We start from the raw sequence: 23212 nt of genomic DNA on the forward strand, positions 1-23212 counted from the left end.
CCAAAATGTAGTCTCTCCTAGTGAATGTTCCCTATGAGCTTAAGAAAAATGTGTATTTTGCTGTTGTTAAATGAAGTCGTCTACAGATGTCAATATTATTCAGTTGATTGATGGTGTTGTTGAGTTCAACTGTGTCTTTACTGATTTTCTTTGTGCTGGATCTGTTTATTTCTGATAGCAATATGTTGAAATCTCCAACTATGACAATGGATTCATCTGTTTTTCTTTGCAGTTCTATCAGTTTTTACCTCACATATTTTGATATTATGTTGCTAGTCACATACACTTTAAGGACTGTTATGTCTTCTTGGAGAAATAACTTCTTAATCATTACATAATGCTTCTCTTTATCCCTGATAACTCTTTTTTTTTTTTTTTTTTTTTTTTGACAGTGTCTTACTCTATTGCTCAGGCTGGAATGCAGTGGTGCAATCACAGCTCATGGCTCATTACAGCCTTGACTTCTGGGGTCTGGTGATCCCCCTACCTCAGCCTCCCGAGTAGCTGGCACCACAGGCATGTGCCACCATGCTCGGCTAATTTTTGTATTTTTGGTAGAGATGGGGTTTTGCCATGTTGCCCAGGCTGGTCTTGAACTCCTGAGCTCAAGTGACTCACCTGCCTTGTCTTCCCAAAGTGCTGAGATTACAGGCCTGACCCACTGTGGCCGGCCTATCCCTGATAACTTTTCCTTCATTGAATTCTGCTCTGTCTGAAATTAATATAGCTATTCCTGCTTTCTTTCTTTCTCTCTCTCTCTCTCTCCCTCCTCTCTCTTTCTTTCCTTCTTTCTTTTTTGAGACGGAGTCTCGCTCTGTCACCCAGGCTGGAGTGCAGTGGCACGATCCGGCTCACTGCAAGCTCCGCCTCCCAGGTTCACGCCATTCTCCTGCCTCAGCCTCCCGAGCAGCTGGGACTACAGGCGCCTGCCACCACGCCCGGCTAATTTTTTGTATTTTGTTTAGTAGAGACGGGGTTTCACTGTGTTAGCCAGGATGGTCTCGATCTCCTGACCTCGTGATCTGCCCGCCTCGGCCTCCCAAAGTGCTGGGATTACAGGCGTGAGCCACCATGCCCGGCCTCTTTCTTTTATTTATTTATTTATTTATTTTACTTGACATGGACTGCCTGAACATCCCACTGCTTTCTTTTGATTAGTGTTAACATGGTATATCTTTCTCTTTTTTACACATTTCCTCTTAATCTGTATTTGTCTTTAAAGTGTGTTATTTTGTTCACAATGTATAGTTGGATCTTGTTTTTTTTTTTTTTAATTTACTCTGACAATCTTTGTCTTTTAGGTGCATTTAAACCACTGATATTCAACGCGATTATTATTATTCTTTTTTGAGACAGTGTCTCACTCCCACTGCCCAGGCTGGAGTGCAGTGACATGATCTTGGCTCCCTGTACCCTTGACTTCCTGGGCTCAGGTGATTTCTGCCACCTCAGCCTCCCAAATAGCTGGGACTACAGGCATACTAAGCCCCACTAATTTTTTGTATTTATTTAGTAGAGACAGGGTTTTGCCATGTGGTCCAGGCTGGTCTCAAACTCCTGGGCTCAAGTGATGCACTTGCCTTAGCCTCCCAAAGTGCTGAGATTACAGGCATGAGCCACCATGTCCGGCCTCACAGTGATATAGTTGAATTAATATCTATCATATTTGTTACTGTTTTCTATTTGTTGCCCTTGTTCTTTTTTTTTTTTTTTTTTGAGATGGAGTCTAGCTCTGATGCCCAGACTGCAGTGCAGTGACATGATCTTGGCTCACTGCAACCGCCACCTCCTGGGTTCAAGCAATTCTCCTGTCTCAGCCTCCTGAATAGCTGGGATTACAGGCACGCACCACCACGCCTGGCTAATTTTTGTATTTTTAGTAGGGATGGGGTTTCGCCATGTTGTCCAAGCTGGTCTCGAACTCCTGACCTCAGGTGATCCACCCACCTCGGCCTCCCAAAGTGCTGGGATTATAGGTGTGAGCCACCGTGCCTGGCTGCCCTTGTTCTTTATAACTATTTTTGTCTTCTACTTTTTTTCTGCCTTTCGTGGCTTTTTTTTTTTTTTTTTTTTTTTTTTTTTTGAGACAGAGTCTTGCTCTGTCACCCAGGCTGGAGTGCAGTGGCCCAATCTTGGCTCACCGCAATCTCCACCTCCCAGGTTCAAGTGATTCTCCTGCCTCAGCCTCCCAAGTAGCTGGGACTACAGGCACACACCATGACACCCGGCTAGTTTTTGTATGTTTAGTGGAGACAGGGTTTCATCATGTTGGCCAGACTAGTCTCAAACTCCTGACCTCAGATGATCCACCTGCCTTGGCCTCCCAAAGTGCTGGGATTATGGGCGTGAACCACCATGCCCGGCCCCTTTTGTGGCTTTAACTGAGCCTTGTATGGAATCCCATTTTTATTCACTTGTTACCATGTCACTTATACTTCTTTTTTTACCTTTTTTTTTTTTTTTTTTTGAGACGGAGTCTCGCTCTGTCACCCAGGCTGGAGTTCAGCGGCGCGATCTCAGCTCACTGCAAGCTCCGTCTACCGGGTTCATGCCATTCTCCTGCCTCAGCCTCCTGAGTAGCTGGGACTACAGGTGCCCACCACCACACCTGGCTAATTTTTTGTATTTTTAGTAGAGATGGGGTTTCACCATGTTAGCCAGGATAGTCTCAATCTCCTGACCTCGTGAGCCGCCCACTTCAGCCTCCCAAAGTGCTGGGATTACAGGCGTGACTTTTTTTACTTTTTAAAGGAGTCGCCCTAGAGTTTGCAATGTACATTTACAGCTAATCCAAGCCCAATTTCAAATAACACTATACCATTTCTTGAACAGTGTTCCTTATAATAATGAAATAATCCTAATTCTTCCTTCCCATCCTTGTATCATTGCTGTCATTTATATCACTTACAATATGTAAGCATACATAACCATACATATATAAGCACACATAAGCAAATATATTTGTTAATATTATTTTGCACAAACTATTATCTGTTAGATCAATTAAAAATAAGAAAAAGTTTTTATTTTACTTTCACTTACTACTTCTTTGGTGCTCTTTCTTTATATGGATCCGAGTTTCTGCCCTGTGTTATTTTCCTTCTCTCTAAATAATTTTTTTTTTTTTTTTGAGATGGAGTCTCTCTCTGTCACCCAGGCTGGAGTGCAGTGGCACGATTTCAGCTTACTGGAACCTCCACCTCCAAGGTTCAAGCAATTCTCCTGCCTCAGCCTCCTGAGTAGCTGGGATTACAGGCATGTGCCACCACACCTGGCTAATTTTTTTTGTATTTTTAGTAGAGACGGGGTTTCACCATGTTGGCCAGGCCGGTCTTGAATTCTTGACCTATGGTGATCTGCCCCAGTTGGCCTCCCAAAGTGTTGGGATTACAGGCGTGCGCCACCATGCCCAACCTCTAAAGAATTCTTTTTTTTTTTTTTTTTTTTGAGACAGAGTCTCTCTCTGTCGCGCAGGCTGGAGTGCAGTGGCACGATCTCAGCTCACTGCAAGTTCCGCCTCCCGGGTTCACGCCATTCTCCTGCCTCAGCCTCTGGAGTAGTTGGGACTACAGGTGCCCACCACCACGCCTGGCTACTTTTTTTTTTTGTATTTTCAGTAGAGGCAGGGTTTCACCATGTTAGCTGGGATAGGATGGTCTTGATCTCCTGACCTCATGATCCGCCCGTCTCGGCCTCCCAAAGTGCTGGGATTACAGGTGTGAGCCACCGTGCCCGGCCTTTTTTTTTTTTTTTTTTTGAGATGGAGTCTTACTCTGTCGCCCAGGCTAGAGGGTGGTGGCGCGGTTTGGCTCACTGCAACCTCCACCTCCCAGCTTCAAGCGATTCTCCTGCCTCAGCCTCCTAGGTAGTTTGGATTACAGGTGCCTGCCACCATGCCTGGCTCATTTTTTGTATTTTTAATAGAGACGGGGTTTCAACATGTTGGCCAGGCTGGTCTTGAACTCCTGACCTCAGATGATCCACCCGCCTTGGCCTCCCAAAGTGCTAAGATTACAGGCGTGAGCTACTGCACCCGGCCCCCTCTAGTTTCTTTCAGGATTTTTTTCTTTATCTTTGATTTTCTGTAGTTTGAAAATTATATGCCTGGTTGCAGTTTTCTGTTTTTGTTTTTTATATTTATCTGCTTAGTGTTCTCTGAGCTTCCTGGATCTGTAGTTTGGTATCTGACATTCATTTGGAGAAACTCTCAAGTCATTATTCTTTCAAACAATATGAATGATTTATTCTATTCCTTTCTTTTCTCTCCTTCTGGTATTCATAATATGCATATGTTATATCTTCTATAGTTGTTCCATAGTTTTTGGATAGTCTCTTCTGTTTTTTGTTTTTTGTTTTTTGTCTTTGTTCTCTTTTATTGCCAGTTTGAAAGCTTCCTATTGGCTGGACATGGTGGTTTATACCTGTAATCCCAACACTTTGAGAGGCCAAGGCAGGTGGATTGCCTGAGCTCAGGAGTTCAAGACCAGCCTGGGCAACAACGGTGAAATCCCGTCTCTACTAAAATACAAAAAATTAACCGGGTGTGGTGGTGTATGCCTGTAGTCCCAGCCTGGGCAACATGGTGAAACCCCATCTCTACTAAAAATACAAAAAATTAGCCGGGCGTGGCATCATGCGCCTGTAGTCCCGGCTACTTGGGAAGCTGAGGCAGGAGAATTGCTTGAACCTGGGAGGTGGAGGTTGCAGTGAGCTGAGATCACGCCACTTCACTCCAGCCCAGGCAATGAAATGAGACTCCATCTCAAAAATAAATAAATAAATAAATAAAAGGTTTCTGTTGATATATCATCATATATCATGTCTTTCCTCACCATGTCCAGTCTATTAGCCCATCAAAGACATTCTTCATTTTCTATTCACAGTGTTTTTTATCTCTTGCATTTTTTTTGGTTCTTTTTTGTTTTTATTTTATTTTGTTTATTTATTTATTTTGGAGATAGAGCCTCACTGTTACCCAGGCTGGAATGCAGTGGCATGATCTCGGCTCACTGCAACCTCTGTTTCCTGGGTCTGGGTTCAAGAGATTCTTGTGCCTCAGCCTCACAAGAAGCTGGGACTACAGGCACGCACCACCACCCCCTGCTAATTTTTTTGTATTTTTAGTAGAGACAGGGTTTCGCCATGTTGCCCACGCTGGTCTCGAACTCCTGAGCTCAGGCAATCTGCCCCACTTCGGCCTCTCAAAGTGTTAGGATTATAGGTGTAAGCCACCGCTCCCAGCGTCTTTTTGGTTCTTTCTTAGGATTTCCATCTCTCTGTTTACACTGACCATCTGTTCTTGCATGCTGTCTACTTTACCCATTAAAGCTGTTAGTATATTAATCAAAGTTGTTTAAAATTTCTTGTCTAATAATTCCAACATTCCTGCTATGTCTGGTTCTGATGCTTGCTCTGTCTCTTCAAAATGTGTGTTTTGCCTTTTAGTTTGCCTTGTAATTTTTTCTTCATAGCTGGACAGGATGTACCAGGGAAAAGGAACTGCTGCAAATAGGCCTTTAGTAATGTGGGGGTAAGGTGTGGGGAGAGGGAAAGTATTCCTCTATGAACCCTATGATTAGGTCTCAGTCTTTTAGTGAGCATGTGCTTCTGGAATGTGAACTTTACAAGTGCTTCTCAGTTTTTTTCTTCCCCCTTAGGTGGGACAAGATGGCCAGAGTGGGCTGGCGTTGGGCATTTTTCCCTTCTCCCAGGCCAGTTAGGCTCTGATAAAACTCCAGCCATTTAGGCTCTGATTAAATATTTCTCCCGAGGGCAGACTTTGTTAAGAACAGCATGCTCTGGCATGTTTCGAAATGGTTCTTTTTCTTCTTCTCCTGCTAGAAGCATGACAAGATTTTTCTCTAATATTTATTGTGAGAACCTGGTCAAACTCTTGGAGGTAAAACTCACAGAAGCTTGGGTTCTCCCTCCCCTGTTTCTGGTTTCTTCTGGAATTTTTGACTCTCAGACTTGTCTACACTTGCCTCTGGCAATTCAATTACAGTTCATGTTTTTCTGCCCTGGCATTGGTTCCTTTGTGGAGATTTCTGCTCTGAGTAGCTTGCGACTTTTGTACATACCTGTCTGCCTCTCCAATTTTGGGGATAGTGGTTTGCCCTGTGACCTCACTTTTCTTCTGGATTTAAGAAAAATTATGTCAGTTCGTTAAGCTTTTCTTTCTTTCTTTTTTTTTTTTTTCTGAGACAAAGTCTTGCTCTGTTGCCCAGGGTGGAGTGCAGTGGCGTGATCTCACCCATCTTTATTTCACATTGGAAGTATTCCTCAAATGTCTGGAGTGGGGGGGTCTTGACTGTTTATATTTTTTAATGAAGTAATAAGTGGATTACGAGCTCCCTTGTGTGGAACTTTTCTGCTGGCCAAGATGATGGGACAGGAATGCTGATATTTTACTGTAATGGGTAGAATGCAGGGGATTTTCTACGGAGCCCTTAGATTTATTTCCAGAATAACGTTTCAGCGTGATGTGTGAATGTATGGGAAATTCTGGATGGTCTCTGTTCCTCCTATCACACCTTCACCCTGGGGGTAGATTCTTGGCTGTAAGGCATTCTGCATGCAGAGGTGGAAGGGAAGGAAAACTGTTTCATATGTGGAATCTTGGCCTTATATCTCATTCCTGTACTCAGTTGTCTCTGGTATTTCCTGGTTCTGGACCCTTCTAGCATTCCGTAGTGTGAATTGTTTTTTTCCTGGGGTATATCTTCCACCCTCTGCAGTTTCTTCTGCTTCCCCACCCCCCATCAGTATCATTCCTTCATCAGCTATCTTCCAAAATTTCTTTGAAATCTCTGATCTACTAATGATCTTTTCCCCATTCTCTTGTTTAGATCTTTATGTTTCTTTTCCCATTCTCTTATTTATATCTTTATGTCTCTTTTTATTTCTTAAGTATGATTTTAATGAAACTTAGGAGGGTGAGATGATAAATCATGTTTTCAATTTTAACAAGGCAAAAACAAGCTCATCAAGCATTCACTAGTTGGGCGCTGTGGCTCACACCTGTAATCTCAGCACTTTGGGAGGCCGAGGTAGGGCAGATTGCCTGAGCTCAGGAGTTCAAGACCAGCCTGGCCAACATGGTGAAACCCCATCTCTACTAAAAATACAAAAATTAGCCAGGCGTGGTGGCTCACGCCTGTAATCCCAGCACTTTGGGAGGCTGAGGTAGGGCAGATTGCCTGAGCTCAGGAGTTCAAGACCAGCCTGGCCAAGATGGTGAAACCCCATCTCTACTAAAAATACAAAAATTAGCCAGGTGTGGTGTTGGGCGCCTGTAATCCCAGCTACTCGGGAGGCTGAGGCAGGGAGAATGCTTGAACCCGGGAGGTGGAGGTTGCAGTGAGCCTAGATCGCACCACTGCGCTCCAGCCTGGGTGTCAGAGTGAGACTGTCTCAAAAAAAAAAAAAAAAAAAAAGAGTTCACTGATTAAATTATGGTCTATTCATACAGTAGAATACGAGGCATTCATTTAAAATGATGCAAGCAGGCCGGGCGCGGAGGCTTACACCTGTAATCCCAGCACTTTGGGAGGCCGAGGCAGGTGGATCACCAGAGGTCAGGAGTTCGAGACCAGCCTGACCAACATGGAGAAACGCCATCTCTATTAAAAATACAAAATTAGCCAGGGGTGGTGACGCATGCCTGTAATCCCAGCTACTCAGGAGGCTGAGGCAGGAGAATTGCTTGAACCCAGGAGGCAGAGGTTGTGGTGAGCCGACATTGTGCCATTGCACTCCAGCCTGGGCAACAAAAGTGAAACTCTGTCTCAAAAAAATAAATAAAATAAATAAAATGATGCAAGCAGCTGGGCACAGTGGCTCACACCTGTAATCCTAGCACTTTGGGAGGCCAAGGCAGGTGGATTGCCTGAGCTCAGAAGTTCGAGACCACCCTAGGGAACATGGTGAAACCCGGTCTCTACTAAAAATACAAAAAATTAGCCGGGTGTGGTGTTGTGCATCTGTAATCCTAGCTACTTAGGAGGCTGAGACAGGAGACTCGCTTGAACCCGGGAGGCAGAGGTTGCAGTGAGCCGAGATCACGCCATTGCACTCCAGCCTGGGTGACAGAGCAAGACTCCCTCTCAAAAAAAAAAAAAAAAGGCCGCGCACGGTGGCTCACACCTGTAATCCCAGCACTTTGGGAGGCCAAGGTGGGCAGATCACTTGAGGTCGGGAGTTTGAGACCAGCCTGGCCAACATGGAGAAATCCCATCCCTACTAAAAATACAGAAAATTAGCCAGGCATGGTGGCGCACGCCTGTAATCCCAGCTACTTGGGAGGCCGAGGCAGGAAAACTGCTTGAACCCAGGAGGCAGAGGTTGCGGTGAGCTGAGATCACACCATTGCACTCCAGCCTGGGCAACAAGAGTGAGACTCCATCTCAAAAATAAAAAAGATGGAAGCATGTGTTTGTATTTTGAGCATCAATAACTAGGTAAGAGAAGTGCATTTTTAAAACCAATGAGTTATAAAAATTCAAATTAGATATATATACGTGACTAAGGGGTAGGGGGGTCCAGTTGTAACAATGGCAGGTTCTAAGAGATAAAATCCTAAGTTCTTTGTTTTTTTTTCTATGGACATCTCTGTGTCTTCTTGACTCTTTTATAAGTAGCATGTTTTTAATAATCAGAATATATATAAATCTATTTTTGAAGTAATATAATGACTAGCCTTGTACATACAATTTTGCATACATCTTGACTTCCTTAGAATTAGTACCCAGGTTTAACTTATTTAGTTAAAAGAATAAATTTTTTTGAAACTTTACATACCTATTTTCAAATTTCCTCTTCAGAAGAAGTGCAAATACATATTTACCAGCAGTGTTGGACAATGCCACTTCCCTAGGCCCTCATTGGAACTTTTTAAATCCTTAGCCAGTTTGATCAGTTAACACCTGTGGTTGCTTCTGACGAGTCATGTCTCATGTGATCAGCATTCAAGAAATTCCTCCTTTCAAACTGGCTGTCCATATTCTCCAAAGTTTTGTTTTTAGCTCTTTCTATTGTGAACGTTTATTGTCTGTCTGGTTTATCTTCTTATAAGCAGTTATCAAAAGAATCAGTTTAATTAATGTTTGGAGTACTTCTATACCCAGTCCATAAAAGTGTGACAACTCCTGAACTCAGTTAATCAGGTTTCAAAGTGATTTTTCCTGTGGTTGAGACAATATAGGGAGGGAATTAGGATTTGGGGATTTACAGTCAGACTGCCTGGGCTCAAATCCTAGCTCTGTGACAACTTACTGATTATAACCTTAGTGTAGTTAATGAACTAGACCCAGTTCCCTCAGCTATATAATGAGGACTAAGTCAACCTCTGCATATAAAAACATGACACAGTGCTGGGACATAACTCTCAAAGGGATACTGCTGAATAGGTACAATGCTATGCAATGAATTGTGACCCCCCAAATTCATGTGTCGAAGCCCTAACCCCCAGTATGATGGTATATGAAGATGAAACCTTTGGGAGGTCATTATGTTTAGATGAGATCATAAAGGTGGGGTCTCATAATAGTTTTAGTGCCATTAAGAGACACCAGAGAACTTGCTTCTCTCTCTCTCTCCCTGCCATGCAAGCACACAGCAAGAAGGAGGCCATCAGCAAACTGGGAAGAGGACCCTCACCAGGAACCACATCTGCCAGCACCTTGATCTTGAACTTCTCAGCCTCCAGAACGGTGAGAAATAAATGTCTGTCGTTTAAGACACCCAGTACATGGTACTTTGTTATAGCAGTCTAAGCTAACTAAGATGTACAATTTTGTTATTAGCATTCTTCGTGGGGCCTGAGAGTCTTATGAGAAATAAAAGGGGGGTAATAATAATAGACCATGACAGATGGGTTAGAAATGCAGGTGAAAGTAATAAATACAGAGTGATTGACGTTGATACTTTTTATATATCTATTGGTGTTTACCCTCTAGTGTGTTTCTCTGGCAACTATTCTCCCTAGCAACAAAAACCTGATCTGCCTGAATTTGGTGCTAATTTTGCAGAAGATTATGGAGTGAGGTTTCTATATGAGGCTGAGTCATCCTGACTGTAAAATGGAGGTCCTGGAGTATGTATTCTTTTTTTTTTTTTTTTTTTTTTGAGGCGGAGTCTTGCTCTGTCTCCCAGGCTGGAAAGCAGTGGCATGATCTCAGATCACTGCAAGATCTGCCTCCTGTGTTCACACCATTCTCCTGCCTCAGCCTCCTAAGTAGCTGGGACTACAGGCACCCGCCACCACGCCCAGCTAATTTTGTTTTTGTATTTTTAGTAGAGACGGGGTTTCACCGTCTTAGCCAGGATGGCCTCAATCTCCTGATCACGTGAGCTGCCCGCCTCAGCCTCCCAAAGTGCTGGGATTACAGGCGTGAGCCACCGCGCCCAGCCGCTCCTGAACTATGTATTCTGTGGCTTTCCTTCTAGATGGTATTTACTGTGTAGGGATTCACTTAATGGATGAGAAAGCTGGAATCTGTATGTGTTTAGTAAAAGTTGAATTCTAAATGATTCATTTTTTCTATTGGAATTCTAAGGAAGTTTTTTATCTTCATTATAATCATTATAATGTAAGTTTTTCTTTTCTTTTTCTTTTTCTTTTTTGAGACGGACTTTTGCTCTTGTTGCCCAGGCCGGAGTGCATGGCACGATCTTGGCTCACTGCAACCTCGGCCTCCCGAGTTCAAGCGATTCTTCTGCCTCAGTCTTCCTGAGTCCTGGGATTACAGGTGCGCGCCACCACACCCAGCTAATTTTGCATTTTTAGTAGAGACGGAGTTTCTCTGTGTTGGTCAGGCTGGTCTTGAACTCCTGATGTCAAGTGATCCACCCGTCTCGGCCTCCCAAAGTGCTGGGATTACAGGCGTGAGCCACCACACCTGGCATAAGTTTTTCTTATCTTTCCAAGAAGACTTGCTGGTTTGTAGGGTTTTCCTTTTGTGTAAAAATACTCCTTTGTTACTAAATCAGAATTAAAGTATTATAAAATTTTCTACCCACAACACCATTAACACCAACTACTTTAAGGTTCATCTGTTCATTTTATACGTGAACAATTTTATTCACTTGTTTATTCATTCAACATTATTTTTAAAACTTTTTTTAATATTGCTATTCACTTGTAATAGTCATGTAATATTCCATAGAACCCCACTGTCTCTGACAGGCACATAATAAGCGCACACGTCATATCTCTGACATAACATGTTTGGCTAGTGAATGCCAGGCAGACCTCTCAAACCAGTGCCCAACAGAGCAGGTAGTTTATCTCCCAAAAGATGAGGTCCAGCCTTCAGCATTTTTAGGTTAAGAAGCTCAAGATTTGTAGTATTTAGATATTTTATTTTGATACGTTGATTTAAATTAACCAATTTGACAAGAAAGGCGTGAAACTTCTAGAATACAAATGAAATAAGTTATCAATAAATATAACTAGAAGGGAGAGGAGATTTGGAATATATGAACATCTTTTTTAAATTTAATTTTTAGTTGACAAATATTAGTATTTGAACTTTTTTTTTTTTTTGAGACAGGGTCTCGGTCTTTCACCCAGGCTGGAGTGCAGTGGCGTGATCTCGGCTCACTGCAAACTCTGTCTCCCGGGTTCACGCCATTCTCCTGCCTCAGTCTCCCAAGTAGCTGGGACTACAGGCGCCCGCCACCACGCCTGGCTAATTTTTTTGTATTTTTAGTAGAGACAGGGTTTCACCCTGTTAGCCAGGATGGTCTCAATCTCCTGACCTCATGATCCGCCCGCCTCAGCCTCCCAAAGTGCTGGGATTACAGGCGTGAGCCACTGCGCCCAGCCTAGTATTTGAAAATCTTAATGGATTCATTTTCCTGTGGAAGGAAAATCTACTTGGAACTTTGGGTAACTAGATGACCATTCATTTATAACACAGGGAAGGAGTTAAATCATTTTTAACACAGACCATCAGTAACTTTAACATACAAATTAACCTGTTATGAAGACTATTGATCAGAGTTATTTCTGGAGGTACCCTATCCCTCTGCTGTCTGAGATGTGCCCTGGGATTCTTTTGTATTGAGACAGGGTCTCTGTCACCCAGGCTGGAGTGCAGTGGCATGATCATAGTACACTGCAGCCTCAACCTCTCTGGTTCAAGTGACCCTCCCACCTCAGCCTCCTGAGCAGCTAGGACCACAGATGTGCACCACCACACCAGGCTGATTTTATTTTTTATGTTTTTTGTGGAGATGCGGGGGTGGGTCTCACTATGTTGTCGAGACTGGTCTCAAACTCCTGGGCTCAAGCAATCCTCCTACCTCAGCCTCCCAAAGTACTGGGATTACAGGCATGAGCCACCACACCTGGCCTACATTGGTATTTTTTTTTTTTTTTTTTTTGAGACAGGAGTCTTTGTCACCCAGGCTGGAGTGCAGTGGTGCGATTTCACCTCACTGCAACCTCTGCCTCCTGGGTTCAAGCGATTCTCCTGCCTCAGCCTCCTGAGTGTCTGGGACTACAGGCGTGCACCACCATCCCTGACAAATTTTTTGTATTTTTAGTAGAGATGGGGTTTCGCCATGTTGGCCAGGCTGGTCTTGAACTCCTGGCCTCAAGTTATCTGCCCGCCTTGGCCTCCCAAAGTGCTGGGATTACAGGCATAAGCCACCGCATCCGGCCTGCACTGGGATTCTTAACTGGATCCTGGGCTGATTGTTTTTCCCACAGTAGCAATGGGGTGGGAACTTATTAGCAGATAGACTAAAGAAAAGTATCGCCTGGAACGTGTGCAAATGAGAATTTAGCAAATGTGAAATCTTCTTTCCCAAGAATGCCTTTAAGAGGCTCCAGACTAAGAGCAGAAGGAGAGTGGAAATAGGACTGATATCAAAGGGGTAATTGAAAGACAGTCTATCAAACAAACCACTTTGTGCCAGTTGATGCTGTGACTCTCCCTACTCCAATCTTATATATAAAGTGGCTAGCTGCAGCAGTCACTAAAGGAAAACTAAACTAAAAACCAAAATTGAAGGAGTCACTCTTCCCTAAAGAAAATGATCTGCCTCGGGAACAATCCAGTTTCCAGTGTAGGTAAGCTCTTCTCATTTTGGCAGTCGGAAGGGCCCTCCTTTCTGCCTTCTGCCTGTGTACCCTAAAAAGAAGCGTCCCAGTTGACACATCCACCATATATGTACAAAGTTCACATTATCCCTCCTATTCCAGAGAGAAGTCAGCTATGAAAATTGAACCCGCAGCAGCAGATGAAACTCCAGCAGCTACCTAGTCATTTATTTATTTATTTTTAGGGACAGGGTTTCGTTCTGTCACCCAGGCTAGAACGCAGTAGCATGATCATAGCTCACTGCAGCCTCAAACTCCTGGGCTCGAGCAATCCTCCTGCCTCAGCCTGCTGAGTAGCTGGGGCTACAGGTGCGTACCACCATGCCCAGCTAATTTTTTTTTCTATTTTTTTTTTTTTTTTTTTTGAGACGGAGTCTCACTCTGTCGCCTGGGCTGCAGTGCAGTGGCGCGATCTCGGCTCACTGCAAGCTCCACCTCCCAGGTTCACGCCATTCTCCTGCCTCAGCCTCCTGAGTAGCTGGGACTACAGGCGCCCACCACCGCGCCCGGCTAATTTTTTGTATTTTTAGTAGAGACGGGGTTTCACCGCGTTAGCCAGGATGGTCTCGATCTCCTGACCTCATGATCCGCCCGCCTCAGCCTCCCAAAGTGCTGGAATTACAGGCGTGAGCCACCGCGCCCAGCCTTTTTTTTTTTTTTTTTTTTTTAAGACAAAGACTCCCTCTGTCACCCAGGCTGGAGTGCAGTGGCACAGTCTCGGCTCACTGCAACCTCTGCCTCCCGGGTTCAAGCGATTCTCCTGTCTCAGTCTCCTGAGTAGCTGGGATTGCAGGCACATGCCATCACACCCAGCTGATTTTTGTATTTTTTTTTAGTAGAGACAGGATTTCACCATGTTGGCCAAGCTGGTCTCAAACTCCTGACCTCAGGTCATCCACCCACCTCAGCCTCCCAAAGTGTTGGGATTACAGGCATGAGCCACTGTGCCTGGCCCCAGCTAATTTATTTGTTGAGACGAGGTCTCACTATGTTGGCCAGGCTGGTCTCAAACTCCTGGCCTCAAGCAATCCTCCTGACTGGGTCTCTCAAAGTGTTAAGATTACAGGCATGAGCCATTGCGCCTGGCCCTAGTCCTTTGTTTTTATGCAAATCTTCTTAAATGTTCAACCCGGATTTACTAGACATTTGAAGAAAACTAACAGCAAGTAAGAAAAGGGCGTTATTGAAAAAAGAGAGCTGTTCCCATGGATTACAATTTATACAAGAAACAGAGAAAACTTTGGAAAAAAATTTATGTATCTATGTATACTAAAAAAATTAGTATCTGTGAAGAGATTTGAGGATATTGCATCATAAGTCAAGAATAGGCTGCTATGGAAAAGGAACAATGCAAATAAGAGAACTCTTAGAAATTAAAAACGATTGTCAAAATAAAAATTTAATAGTATTGGGATAACAAACAAAAACATCCTTCCCCAAAAGATAATTGGAAAAAATTATGTTAGCCTAGGATATCTACTAACTACCTGATAGAAGTTAAGAAAAAAAATCAGGAAAAAAATTGAAGCAAAGAAATACTAGGAGAACAAATAGTTCAGGTAACTTAGAGATACATGTTTTTATATTGAAAATGTACCAAGCACAGTAAATTTTAAACACATATATATACACACATATCTGTACACACAGCAAATTTAAACACACACACACACATACATACACAGAAACCTGTTCCCGGAAAGCAGTCCCGATCCAGACCCCAAGAGTGGGTTCTTGGATCTTGCACAAGAAAGAATTCGGGACCAGTCCATAGAGTAAAGTGAAAGCGAGTTTTTTAAGAAGCAGAGGAATAAAAGTTGGCTACTCCAGAGGCAGAGCAGCAGCTTGGGCTGCCCCACTAAGGATACTTATAGTTACGTCTTCATTATATGCTAAACAAGGGGTAGATTATTCACAAGTTTTCCAGGAAAGGAATTTAGTACTTTAGAAAGTACTAAAACTAACTTTAGAAAGTTAGTTTCCCGGAACTAAGCGTTCCTCCCCCTTTTAGACCATATAGGGTCTCCCTGACATTGGCATGATATTTGTAAACTGTCATGGTGCTGGTGGGAGTGTCTCCAAGCGTGCTAATATATTATAATTAGTGTGTAATGAACCGTGAGGACGACCAGAGGTGACTTGTCACCATCTTGGTTTTGGTGGGTTTCAGTCAGCTTCTTTCCTGCAACCTGTTTTATCAGCAAGGTCTTTATGACCAGTATCTTTGCTGACCTCCTATCTCATCCTGTGATTTACAATGCATAACCTCCTGGAAGTGCAGCCCAGTAGGTCTCAGCACCTATTCAAGATGGAGTTGGGTTCAAATGCCTATGACAAATCCTTCAAGATTTTGGAATAATAAAGATTAAAGGAAGAGCCTAAAAGTTTCCAGAGAAGGAAAACAGAGGTTACCTAAACAAGAATGAGAATTGGATTGGCATCTGTTTTGTCATCAGCAAAAAGGTACACAAGAAAATATTGAAGCAGTACCTTCAAAGTCGGAACAGAAAGTTGTTTGAATCTATAATTCTATACCAGACAAATACATGAAAGAGTAAAATAGATATTTCAGAGATGCAAGAACTCACATTTATTTCACTTCTATATTTTTCTGAAAAAAAATTTAAGGATATGCATTGGAGAGAATGAAACATGTGAGCTAGTAAAAAGGACCCAACCTAGGAATGCAATGAAAAGAAATTCCAGGATGTTATCTTTGCAGAAAGCCTAGGAAATAATGGATCCTCATTTGAGCAGGATTCCAGAGGGTCAGCAAATGCATTGAAACAAAAAGTAGATTCCAGTTAACAAATAGTTAAGATTAAGAAGCTAGATGATCATCACCAAAAAAGGTAACAGAGTATGTTTCATTTTCTCAAATAAAGAGGTTAATAAAAACACCAAGGAAAGCATAGTTTTATAAGAACATGATAGTCCACATACAAAAATTAGGCCAGGTGCGGTGGCTCACACCTGTAATCCCAGCACTTTGGGAGGCCAAGGTAGGTGGATCACTTAAGGTCAGGAGTTCGAGACCAGCCTGGCCAAGATGGTGAAACACCGTCTCTACTAAAAATACAAAAATTAGCCGGGCGTGGTGGCAGGCACCTCTAATCAAAAAAAAAAAAAAAACCTTCTCTAGGAGATATTATTTTTTTAAATTTAGTTTTAATTATCTATAGAATTTTGTGTGATGTGAGATAGGGACCTTTATGTGGTGTGAGATAGGGACCCAGTTTTATTTTTCACTTTGATTTGATAATCAATAGTCCCAGATCTAGTCATTAAATGACTATTCCTTTCCCCTCTGATCTCCAATGCCCCCTCTGTCATATCAAGCTTGCATATGTGTGGGTCTGTTTCTAGGACCTCTAATTTGTTCTGTCAATCATTTTGTTTAATTTTGAACCAATACCAGGTATCGTAATTACTATAGCTTTGTCATAATGATACAGGAGGTAGAAAGAAATTACTTAGGCAGATAGTGAGGTCAACAGAGTCTTCAGCAGAGCTTCCAGTCTAACAAAAAGCCCAAGAATCTTTTTTTTTTTTTTTTTTTTGAGACGGAGTCTCGCTCTGTCGCCCAGGCTGGAGTGCAGTGGCGCAATCTTGGCTCACTGCAAGCTCCGCCTGCCGGGTTCACGCCATTCTCCTGCCTCAGCCTCCCGAGTAGCTGGGACTACAGGCGCCCACCACCACGCCTGACTAATTTTTGTATTTTTAGTAGAGATGGGGTTTCTCCTTGTTAGCCAGGATGGTCTCGATCTCCTGACCTTGTGATCCGCTTGCCTTGGCCTCCCAAAGTTCTGGGATTACAGGCGTGAGCCACCGCGCCCAGCCAAGAATCATTTTTTTCCTAACAAAGAGCAGCCTGACAAATCAAGCTGCAAACATAAATAAGGAAGCTAGAGGCTTGCTGGGGGAATGCCGACAGCTGTGCCAATAGAAAAGGGCTACCTGGGGACCAGGCATGTCCACCCTGGAGGTTTCATCTTCCCTTTTTTTGTTACCATGTGTACAGTAATAGATAAATGGGCAACATGGCACAGCTCAGGCAGAGAACCAGCCAGCATAATAGAAGATTAGAGTGGGGGCTACCAGAAATTCGTGCCCTATGCAAATGGCACACCTGATATAACCAGTTTTTTGCACCCTAGGCAAATCAGACACCGCCTATTCACCAGCTCATCTATAAAACCCTCTGCATTTCACCGCAGAACTGGAACCTATTTTACCAGGACCCCTCTCTGCAGCAGAGAGCTCTTCTCTTTCTTTCGCCTATTAAACTTCCACTCTTAACCTCATTCTTTGTGTGTCCTTGTTCTTGTTCTCCGTGGCCGTGGGACAACGAACCTTGAGTGTTACTCCAGAAAACGAGGCTGTTTCAATAAGACTAGATAGTTGATAGAATAAATCCTCCCACCTTACTCTTCAAGAGTGTCTTGGCCACTCTTGGCCCTTTGCTCTTTTATTTGCATGTTAGAATCTATCAAGCTCCTGGCCAGGCACGGTGGCTGATGCCTCCCGGGTTCAAGCAGTTCTCCTGCCTTAGCCTCCTGAGTAGCTTTACAGGTGCCCGTCACCACACCCGGCTAATTTTTGTATTTTTAGTAGTGACAGGCTTTCACTATGTTGGCCAGATTGATCTTGAACTCCTGACCTCATGATCCACCTGCCTTGGCCTCCCAAAGTGTTGGGATTACAGGTGTGAGCCACCGCACCTGGCCAGCTGTTTTTAAACATAGGGTTGTTATCATTTGGCAGGAGAGCAGCAGGTGCAGCATATAGGCCACATCCTCACTCCCATGATAACAAGCCACTTCAGCCCCTGATTGACTGCTGGTCGGGTCTCGGTTTCAGCCAATCCTTCACGGTGTAGCCAATTGGAGGCCTCTACAGGGCATCAAGGGGTGTTGCTAGGTTCCTTTAGCTTAATAAAAACCGTAATTGAGAAGGCTCTTGAGCTGCTTGCAGGAGCCCACTCCCACTCTGCGAATTGTCTTTAATAAACCTGTGCTTTCGCTCTTTCCTTGCTCCCTTCTTTTGTTACTTTGTTCAATTCTTTTTTTTTTATTATTTTTTTTTTGAGACGGAGTCTTGCTCTGTCACCCGGGCTGGAGTGCAGTGACACGATCTTGGCTCACCGCAGCCTCTGCCCCCCCAGGTTCCAGCGATTCTCCTGCCTCAGCCTCCTGGGTAGCTGGGATGACAGGCACACGCCACCACCCCTGGCTAATTTTTGTATTTTTAGTAGAGATGGGGTTTCGTCGTGTTGGCCAGGCTGGTCTCAAACTCCTGACCTCAGATGATCCACCCACCTCGGCCTCCCAAAGTGCTGGGATTACAGGTGTGAGTCACTGTGCCTGGCCTTGTTCAATTCTTTGTTCAACACACCAAGAACCTCAACAACTCTATCCAGTAACAATACCTTTTCCACTCAAATCCCCAAACATTCTTAATGTGAGTGTTCAGATGTTCCCATACTTGTGTGAGAAGATCCAGGATAGTGATCAGTTCTCTATTTTTCCCGTTGGGACCTCAAACCCACAAATAAAAGCACATGTGGGAATTCCATAGAAGATCACTAAAGGTTCTCCCAAGTTCAACACAGATGAACAAATCCATTTGGACATATATACATTCATGGTTACATATAGAGGAAAATGCATTCTCTTTTGAAGAGGCCAGATAATGGTAATAATCTGTGATATGACACAACTTTAGAGGAAAATTTGTTCTTAATTGCTTAGTCCCTGTTGCTTCGTTGGGAAGGGAGGCATCTGTAGCATTCCCCTGGAGGCAGGAATCAACTATGGAATCAACAGTCCAGAACAGAGGGATAGACAGGTAGGTCCTCTATGCTTTTCCTAGGCTCTAGGAAGCATCAGTAAGTGAAAAACCAGTTTAGCTGGATGCTATAAGAGAAGTCCTGTGTTACTATTGGGGAAGATTGATATGATAATGGCAAGAAAGATAGTGGTGATGACCTTCCTGATTTGAAGATCTCTACATGTATTCTCTCAGAATGGTCCTAAAGAGAGGTAAGAAATGAGACCTTATGAGAACCTGTCAGGACTGAAACTTCATGAAGACGTGTGTCCTGCTCTCTCCACAGCCCCATCAGCCAAACAGACTGAAGTTCGTCTGTGTTGTTACCCACAGGGTTCAACTGCAGAACAGCTGAGTTGTGTGCCCTTTGAACCTTAAAGTTAAGACCCTTAACAGTCATTCTAAAATGGTTGTCTGTACTCTTCTTTTGAGAGGATCAAATAAATCAATATTATAGCACTTTGAAAGAGTCTAAAGTGGTGTTATTTACCAGTGAACGTGAATCAAGAACTAGAGTGGAAGAAACCTTAATCCTTAACCTACTTAAGTTAGGAAGGGAGATCGGAAAGGATGGCTAGGAACAACCCAACTCAAAGGATACTCAAGTGTCAATCACTCTTTTATGTCCCTTCTTTTGTCAATCACCTCAATCACTCTTTTATGTCCTCTTCTTTTTGTTCTTCCCACCACTGCCTTAATGAACACATTCGTCATTTAATTATGCATTTGCCCTCATCCAGCAACCCTAAAAAAACTTGCTTTCTCTGTTTCCAGTTTATCTTTTATACTGGCCCCTCGTTATTCTTTCAAACATATCTAGGCCAGGCGCAGTGGCTCACGCCTGTAATCCCAGCACTTTGGGAGGCCAAGGTGGGCGGATCACCTGAGGTTAGGAGTTCGAGACCAGCCTGGCCAACATGGTCTCTACAGAAATACAAAAAATTTAGCTGGCCATGATGGTGGGTGCCTGTAATCCCAGCTACTCGGGAGGCTGAGGCAGGAGGATTGCTTGAACCTGGGAGCCGGAGGTTGCAGTGAGCCGAGATCGTGCCATTGCACTCCAGCCTGGGTGACAAGAGTTGAGACTCCATCTCAAAAAAAAAAAACTATATATATATATATATATATATATACACATACATATATATATATATACACATACATATATATATATAATTAAACAATTTCTATGGCTTAGACACCTTTATTGGCTCCTTAGGGAACTGCAGGATGGATTAAGTTATCTCCGTGGTATATAAAGTCCCTTCCACTCATATTTCAACCTTATTAAATATTCTGTAAGAAGCAAATATTAACATATAATGGATGCAATCAATAGAGACAAAGCCACATACAAGAAACAATACCTGATTATTAGCTAATCAAGTCTATAAATATCATGAATGGAGGCCAATAACACAAGCTCTAGGGTAACTACCTAGCAGAGCTGGGGACCTTGGGCGGTTGCTTCGCCTTTCTTAATAGGGTCTTCATCTGTAAAATGGGGATACTTTTAGCAGATGATTTTCCACACTACACTCAAACTCATAGAGTAAAAATAAAAATCTCTTTTCCAGTAGTTAAGCCCCACACAGCTGAATCAACAATGCCATGTCTCAACATATTGGCTCCTGAGGCAAATAAAAAAATGTGTGCACCATGCACTTTGTAATATATTCTTAAATTGTTGCTTTTTTCAGAACGCTGAAGTGGTTGAAAAATATAGAAAAACTGAAAAGTGTATTAAAACTCACAATGTTATTTAACCATTTTATTTATACCAAAATAGAATAATGTATTACAATTTTAGGTAAAAATTATTTAAATTTCTCCCTGGCTGGTGCCAGACCACACTCGACATTGTCTCATCATTTCCCCGACAGATCACAATGGAAGCAGAAATCACCTTGCTCATTGTTGACAATAGCTTTGCCATGTGCAAGTCTGCCTTTGCTAGGGACAATGCCCTCAAGTCATGTTCCTCTCCATTGTCAGGCACCCCTGGCACCAGGGCATGATGGTGGGCAGGGGCTAGGACTCCTATGTGGGCGATGAGGCCCAGAGCAAGCAGCATCCTGATCCTGAAGCACCCCATGGAGCAGGCCTCATCACCAACTGGGACCACATGGGGAAGATCTAGCACCATACCTTCCGCAACGGGCTGCACGTGGCCCCTAAGGAGCAACTGGTGCTGCTGACCGAGGCCCCCGAGCCCCAAGGCCAACAGAGAGAAGATGATTCAGATCATGTTTGGGGCCTTCAACACCCCAGTCAAGTACAGGGCCATTCAGGTCACCGTGTCCCTGCATGCCTCTGTCAGTGCCATTGGCACCATGGGGGACTCAGGCGATGGGGTCACCCACACTTGCCCATCTCCAAGGATACAGCCACCCTCCCCCAGTCATCCTGTGTTTGGCCCTGGCTGGCCGGGACCTGGCCGACTACGTGGTGAAGATCCTCGAGGGGCCTGCTACAGCTTCATCACCACAGTGAAGTGGGGGATTGTGCGTGACATCCAGGAAAAGCTATGCTGTGTTGCCTTGGACTTGCAGCAGGAGATGGCCACTGCCGTGTCCTCTTCCTTCCTGGAGAAGAGCTACAAGCTCTCCCACAGCCTGGTGGGCACCATCAGCAATGAGTGGTTCTGGTGTCCAGAGGCGCTGTCCCAGCCCTCCTTCCTGGGCATGGAATCTTGCTGCATCCAGGAGACCATCTTGAGCTCCATCATGAAGTGTGATGTGGATATCTGCAAGGACCTGTACACCAATGTGGTGCTGTCTGGCAGCATTGCCATGGACCCAAGTATCACACACAGGATGTAGAAGGAGATCACTGCCCCAGCACCCAGGACCATGAAGATCAAGATCATGGCAGTCTCTGAGCACAAGTATTCCATGTGGATCAGCAGCTCCATCCTGGCCTCACTGTCCACCTTCCAGCCAATGTGGATCAGCAAGCGGGAGTGCCATCAGTCAGGCCCCTCCACTGTTCACCGCAAATGCTTCTAAATGAACTGTGATGAGATACGTAGCCTGTGCTGCCTGAGTCAATTCAGAAGTACAAATTTGTCCCTGGAAAACGTATACATCTCATGCTAGCCTTAGGAAACTGGAATAAGCCTTTGAAAAGAAATTTGTCAGGCTGGGTGCAGTGGCTCATGCCTGTAATCCCAGCACTTTTGGAGGCCCAGGCGGGCAGATCACCTGAGGTCGGGAGTTTGAGACCAGCCTGACCAACATGGAGAAACCCCGTCTCTACTAAAAATACAAAATTAGCCGAGCATAGTGGCACATGCCTGTAATCCCAGCTACTCGGGAGGCTGAGGCAGGAGAATCACTTAAACCTGGGAGGCAGAGGTGAGCTGAGATCGCGTCATTGCACTCCAGCCTGGGCAACAAGAGTGAAACTCCGTCTCAAAAAAAAAAAAAAAAAAAAAAGAAAAGAAATTTGTCCTTGAAGCTTGTATCTGATGTCAGCACTGGATTGTAGGATTTGTTGCTGATTTTGACCTTGTATTGAAGTTAAATGTTCCCTTGGTATTTAATACCTTGTACTTATCTCTGATTTAAACCCTTAGTACATGTGGCTCAGTCACTTCATGGCAGAGGTGAGAACATGCTTGTGGAAGAGAAGTCCGTGGCTTGGTGATTCTGCCTGACCTGCAGTCTCTCCATCTGTGCAGGGTACTAATGTGTCGGAGCTCAGTGTTCCAGAATTCGTCTAGAGACCGGCAGGAGCTCCTCCACCAGTTGTCATTTCTGTCTTGCCCGTCTGTCAGGGTTGGAGAAGTCCAAACCTTAGGACCCAGTTTCCTTTCTTTCCTGATGTTTTCCTGCCAGGACACCGGTAGGCTGTTACTTGCCTTGAGCTGGAAGAAGTTTGCATTTACACTGTAAATGTATTCATTGTTTTAATTGATGTAAGGTTTTTATGTACAATTCTTAATTCTTTAAGAGATGACAACAAATTTTGGTTTTCTTTTTTTTTTTCCTGTGGTGAATCTATTTTTAACAACAATCCCAAGATAATTCAGTGGGGGAAAAGACCATTTCTATAAATGATGCTGGGACAACTGGATATCTACATGCAAAAGAATGAAGTTGGATGCCTACCTCACACCACATAAAAAATTAACTCGAAGTAGATCAAAGGCCTAAAAGTAAGAACTAAAACTAGAAGCTCTTAGGAGAAAACGTAGGTATACATCTTTGTGACTTTAAAGTAGGCAAGTTTCTCAAATATAACATCAAAAGCAAAGCATTGGCAGGGCGTGGT

The 23212-nt window shown here is 43.7% G+C and overlaps 1 protein-coding gene across 1 annotated transcript; it reads left to right on the plus strand.

Annotated features, from left to right (window-relative positions):
* Positions 1-8253: 8253 nt before the first annotated feature.
* Positions 8254-22383, plus strand: LOC101057883 (actin, cytoplasmic 2-like). The gene is made up of 3 exons (XM_016927297.4): positions 8254-8459; positions 9610-9710; positions 20821-22383. The coding sequence occupies exon 3, from the start codon at positions 21172-21174 to the stop codon at positions 21757-21759; it is 588 nt and encodes a 195-aa protein (XP_016782786.1). The 5' UTR covers positions 8254-8459; positions 9610-9710; positions 20821-21171; the 3' UTR covers positions 21760-22383.
* Positions 22384-23212: the final 829 nt, after the last annotated feature.

Source organism: Pan troglodytes, chromosome 16 (genome assembly GCF_028858775.2).
Source record: "Pan troglodytes isolate AG18354 chromosome 16, NHGRI_mPanTro3-v2.0_pri, whole genome shotgun sequence".
NCBI lineage: Eukaryota > Metazoa > Chordata > Mammalia > Primates > Hominidae > Pan > Pan troglodytes.

Excerpts from the sequence above, each read along its gene's own strand:
- LOC101057883 (XM_016927297.4), top strand. The coding sequence starts at position 21,172 with ATGATTCAGATCATGTTTGGGGCCTTCAACACCCCAGTCAAGTACAGG.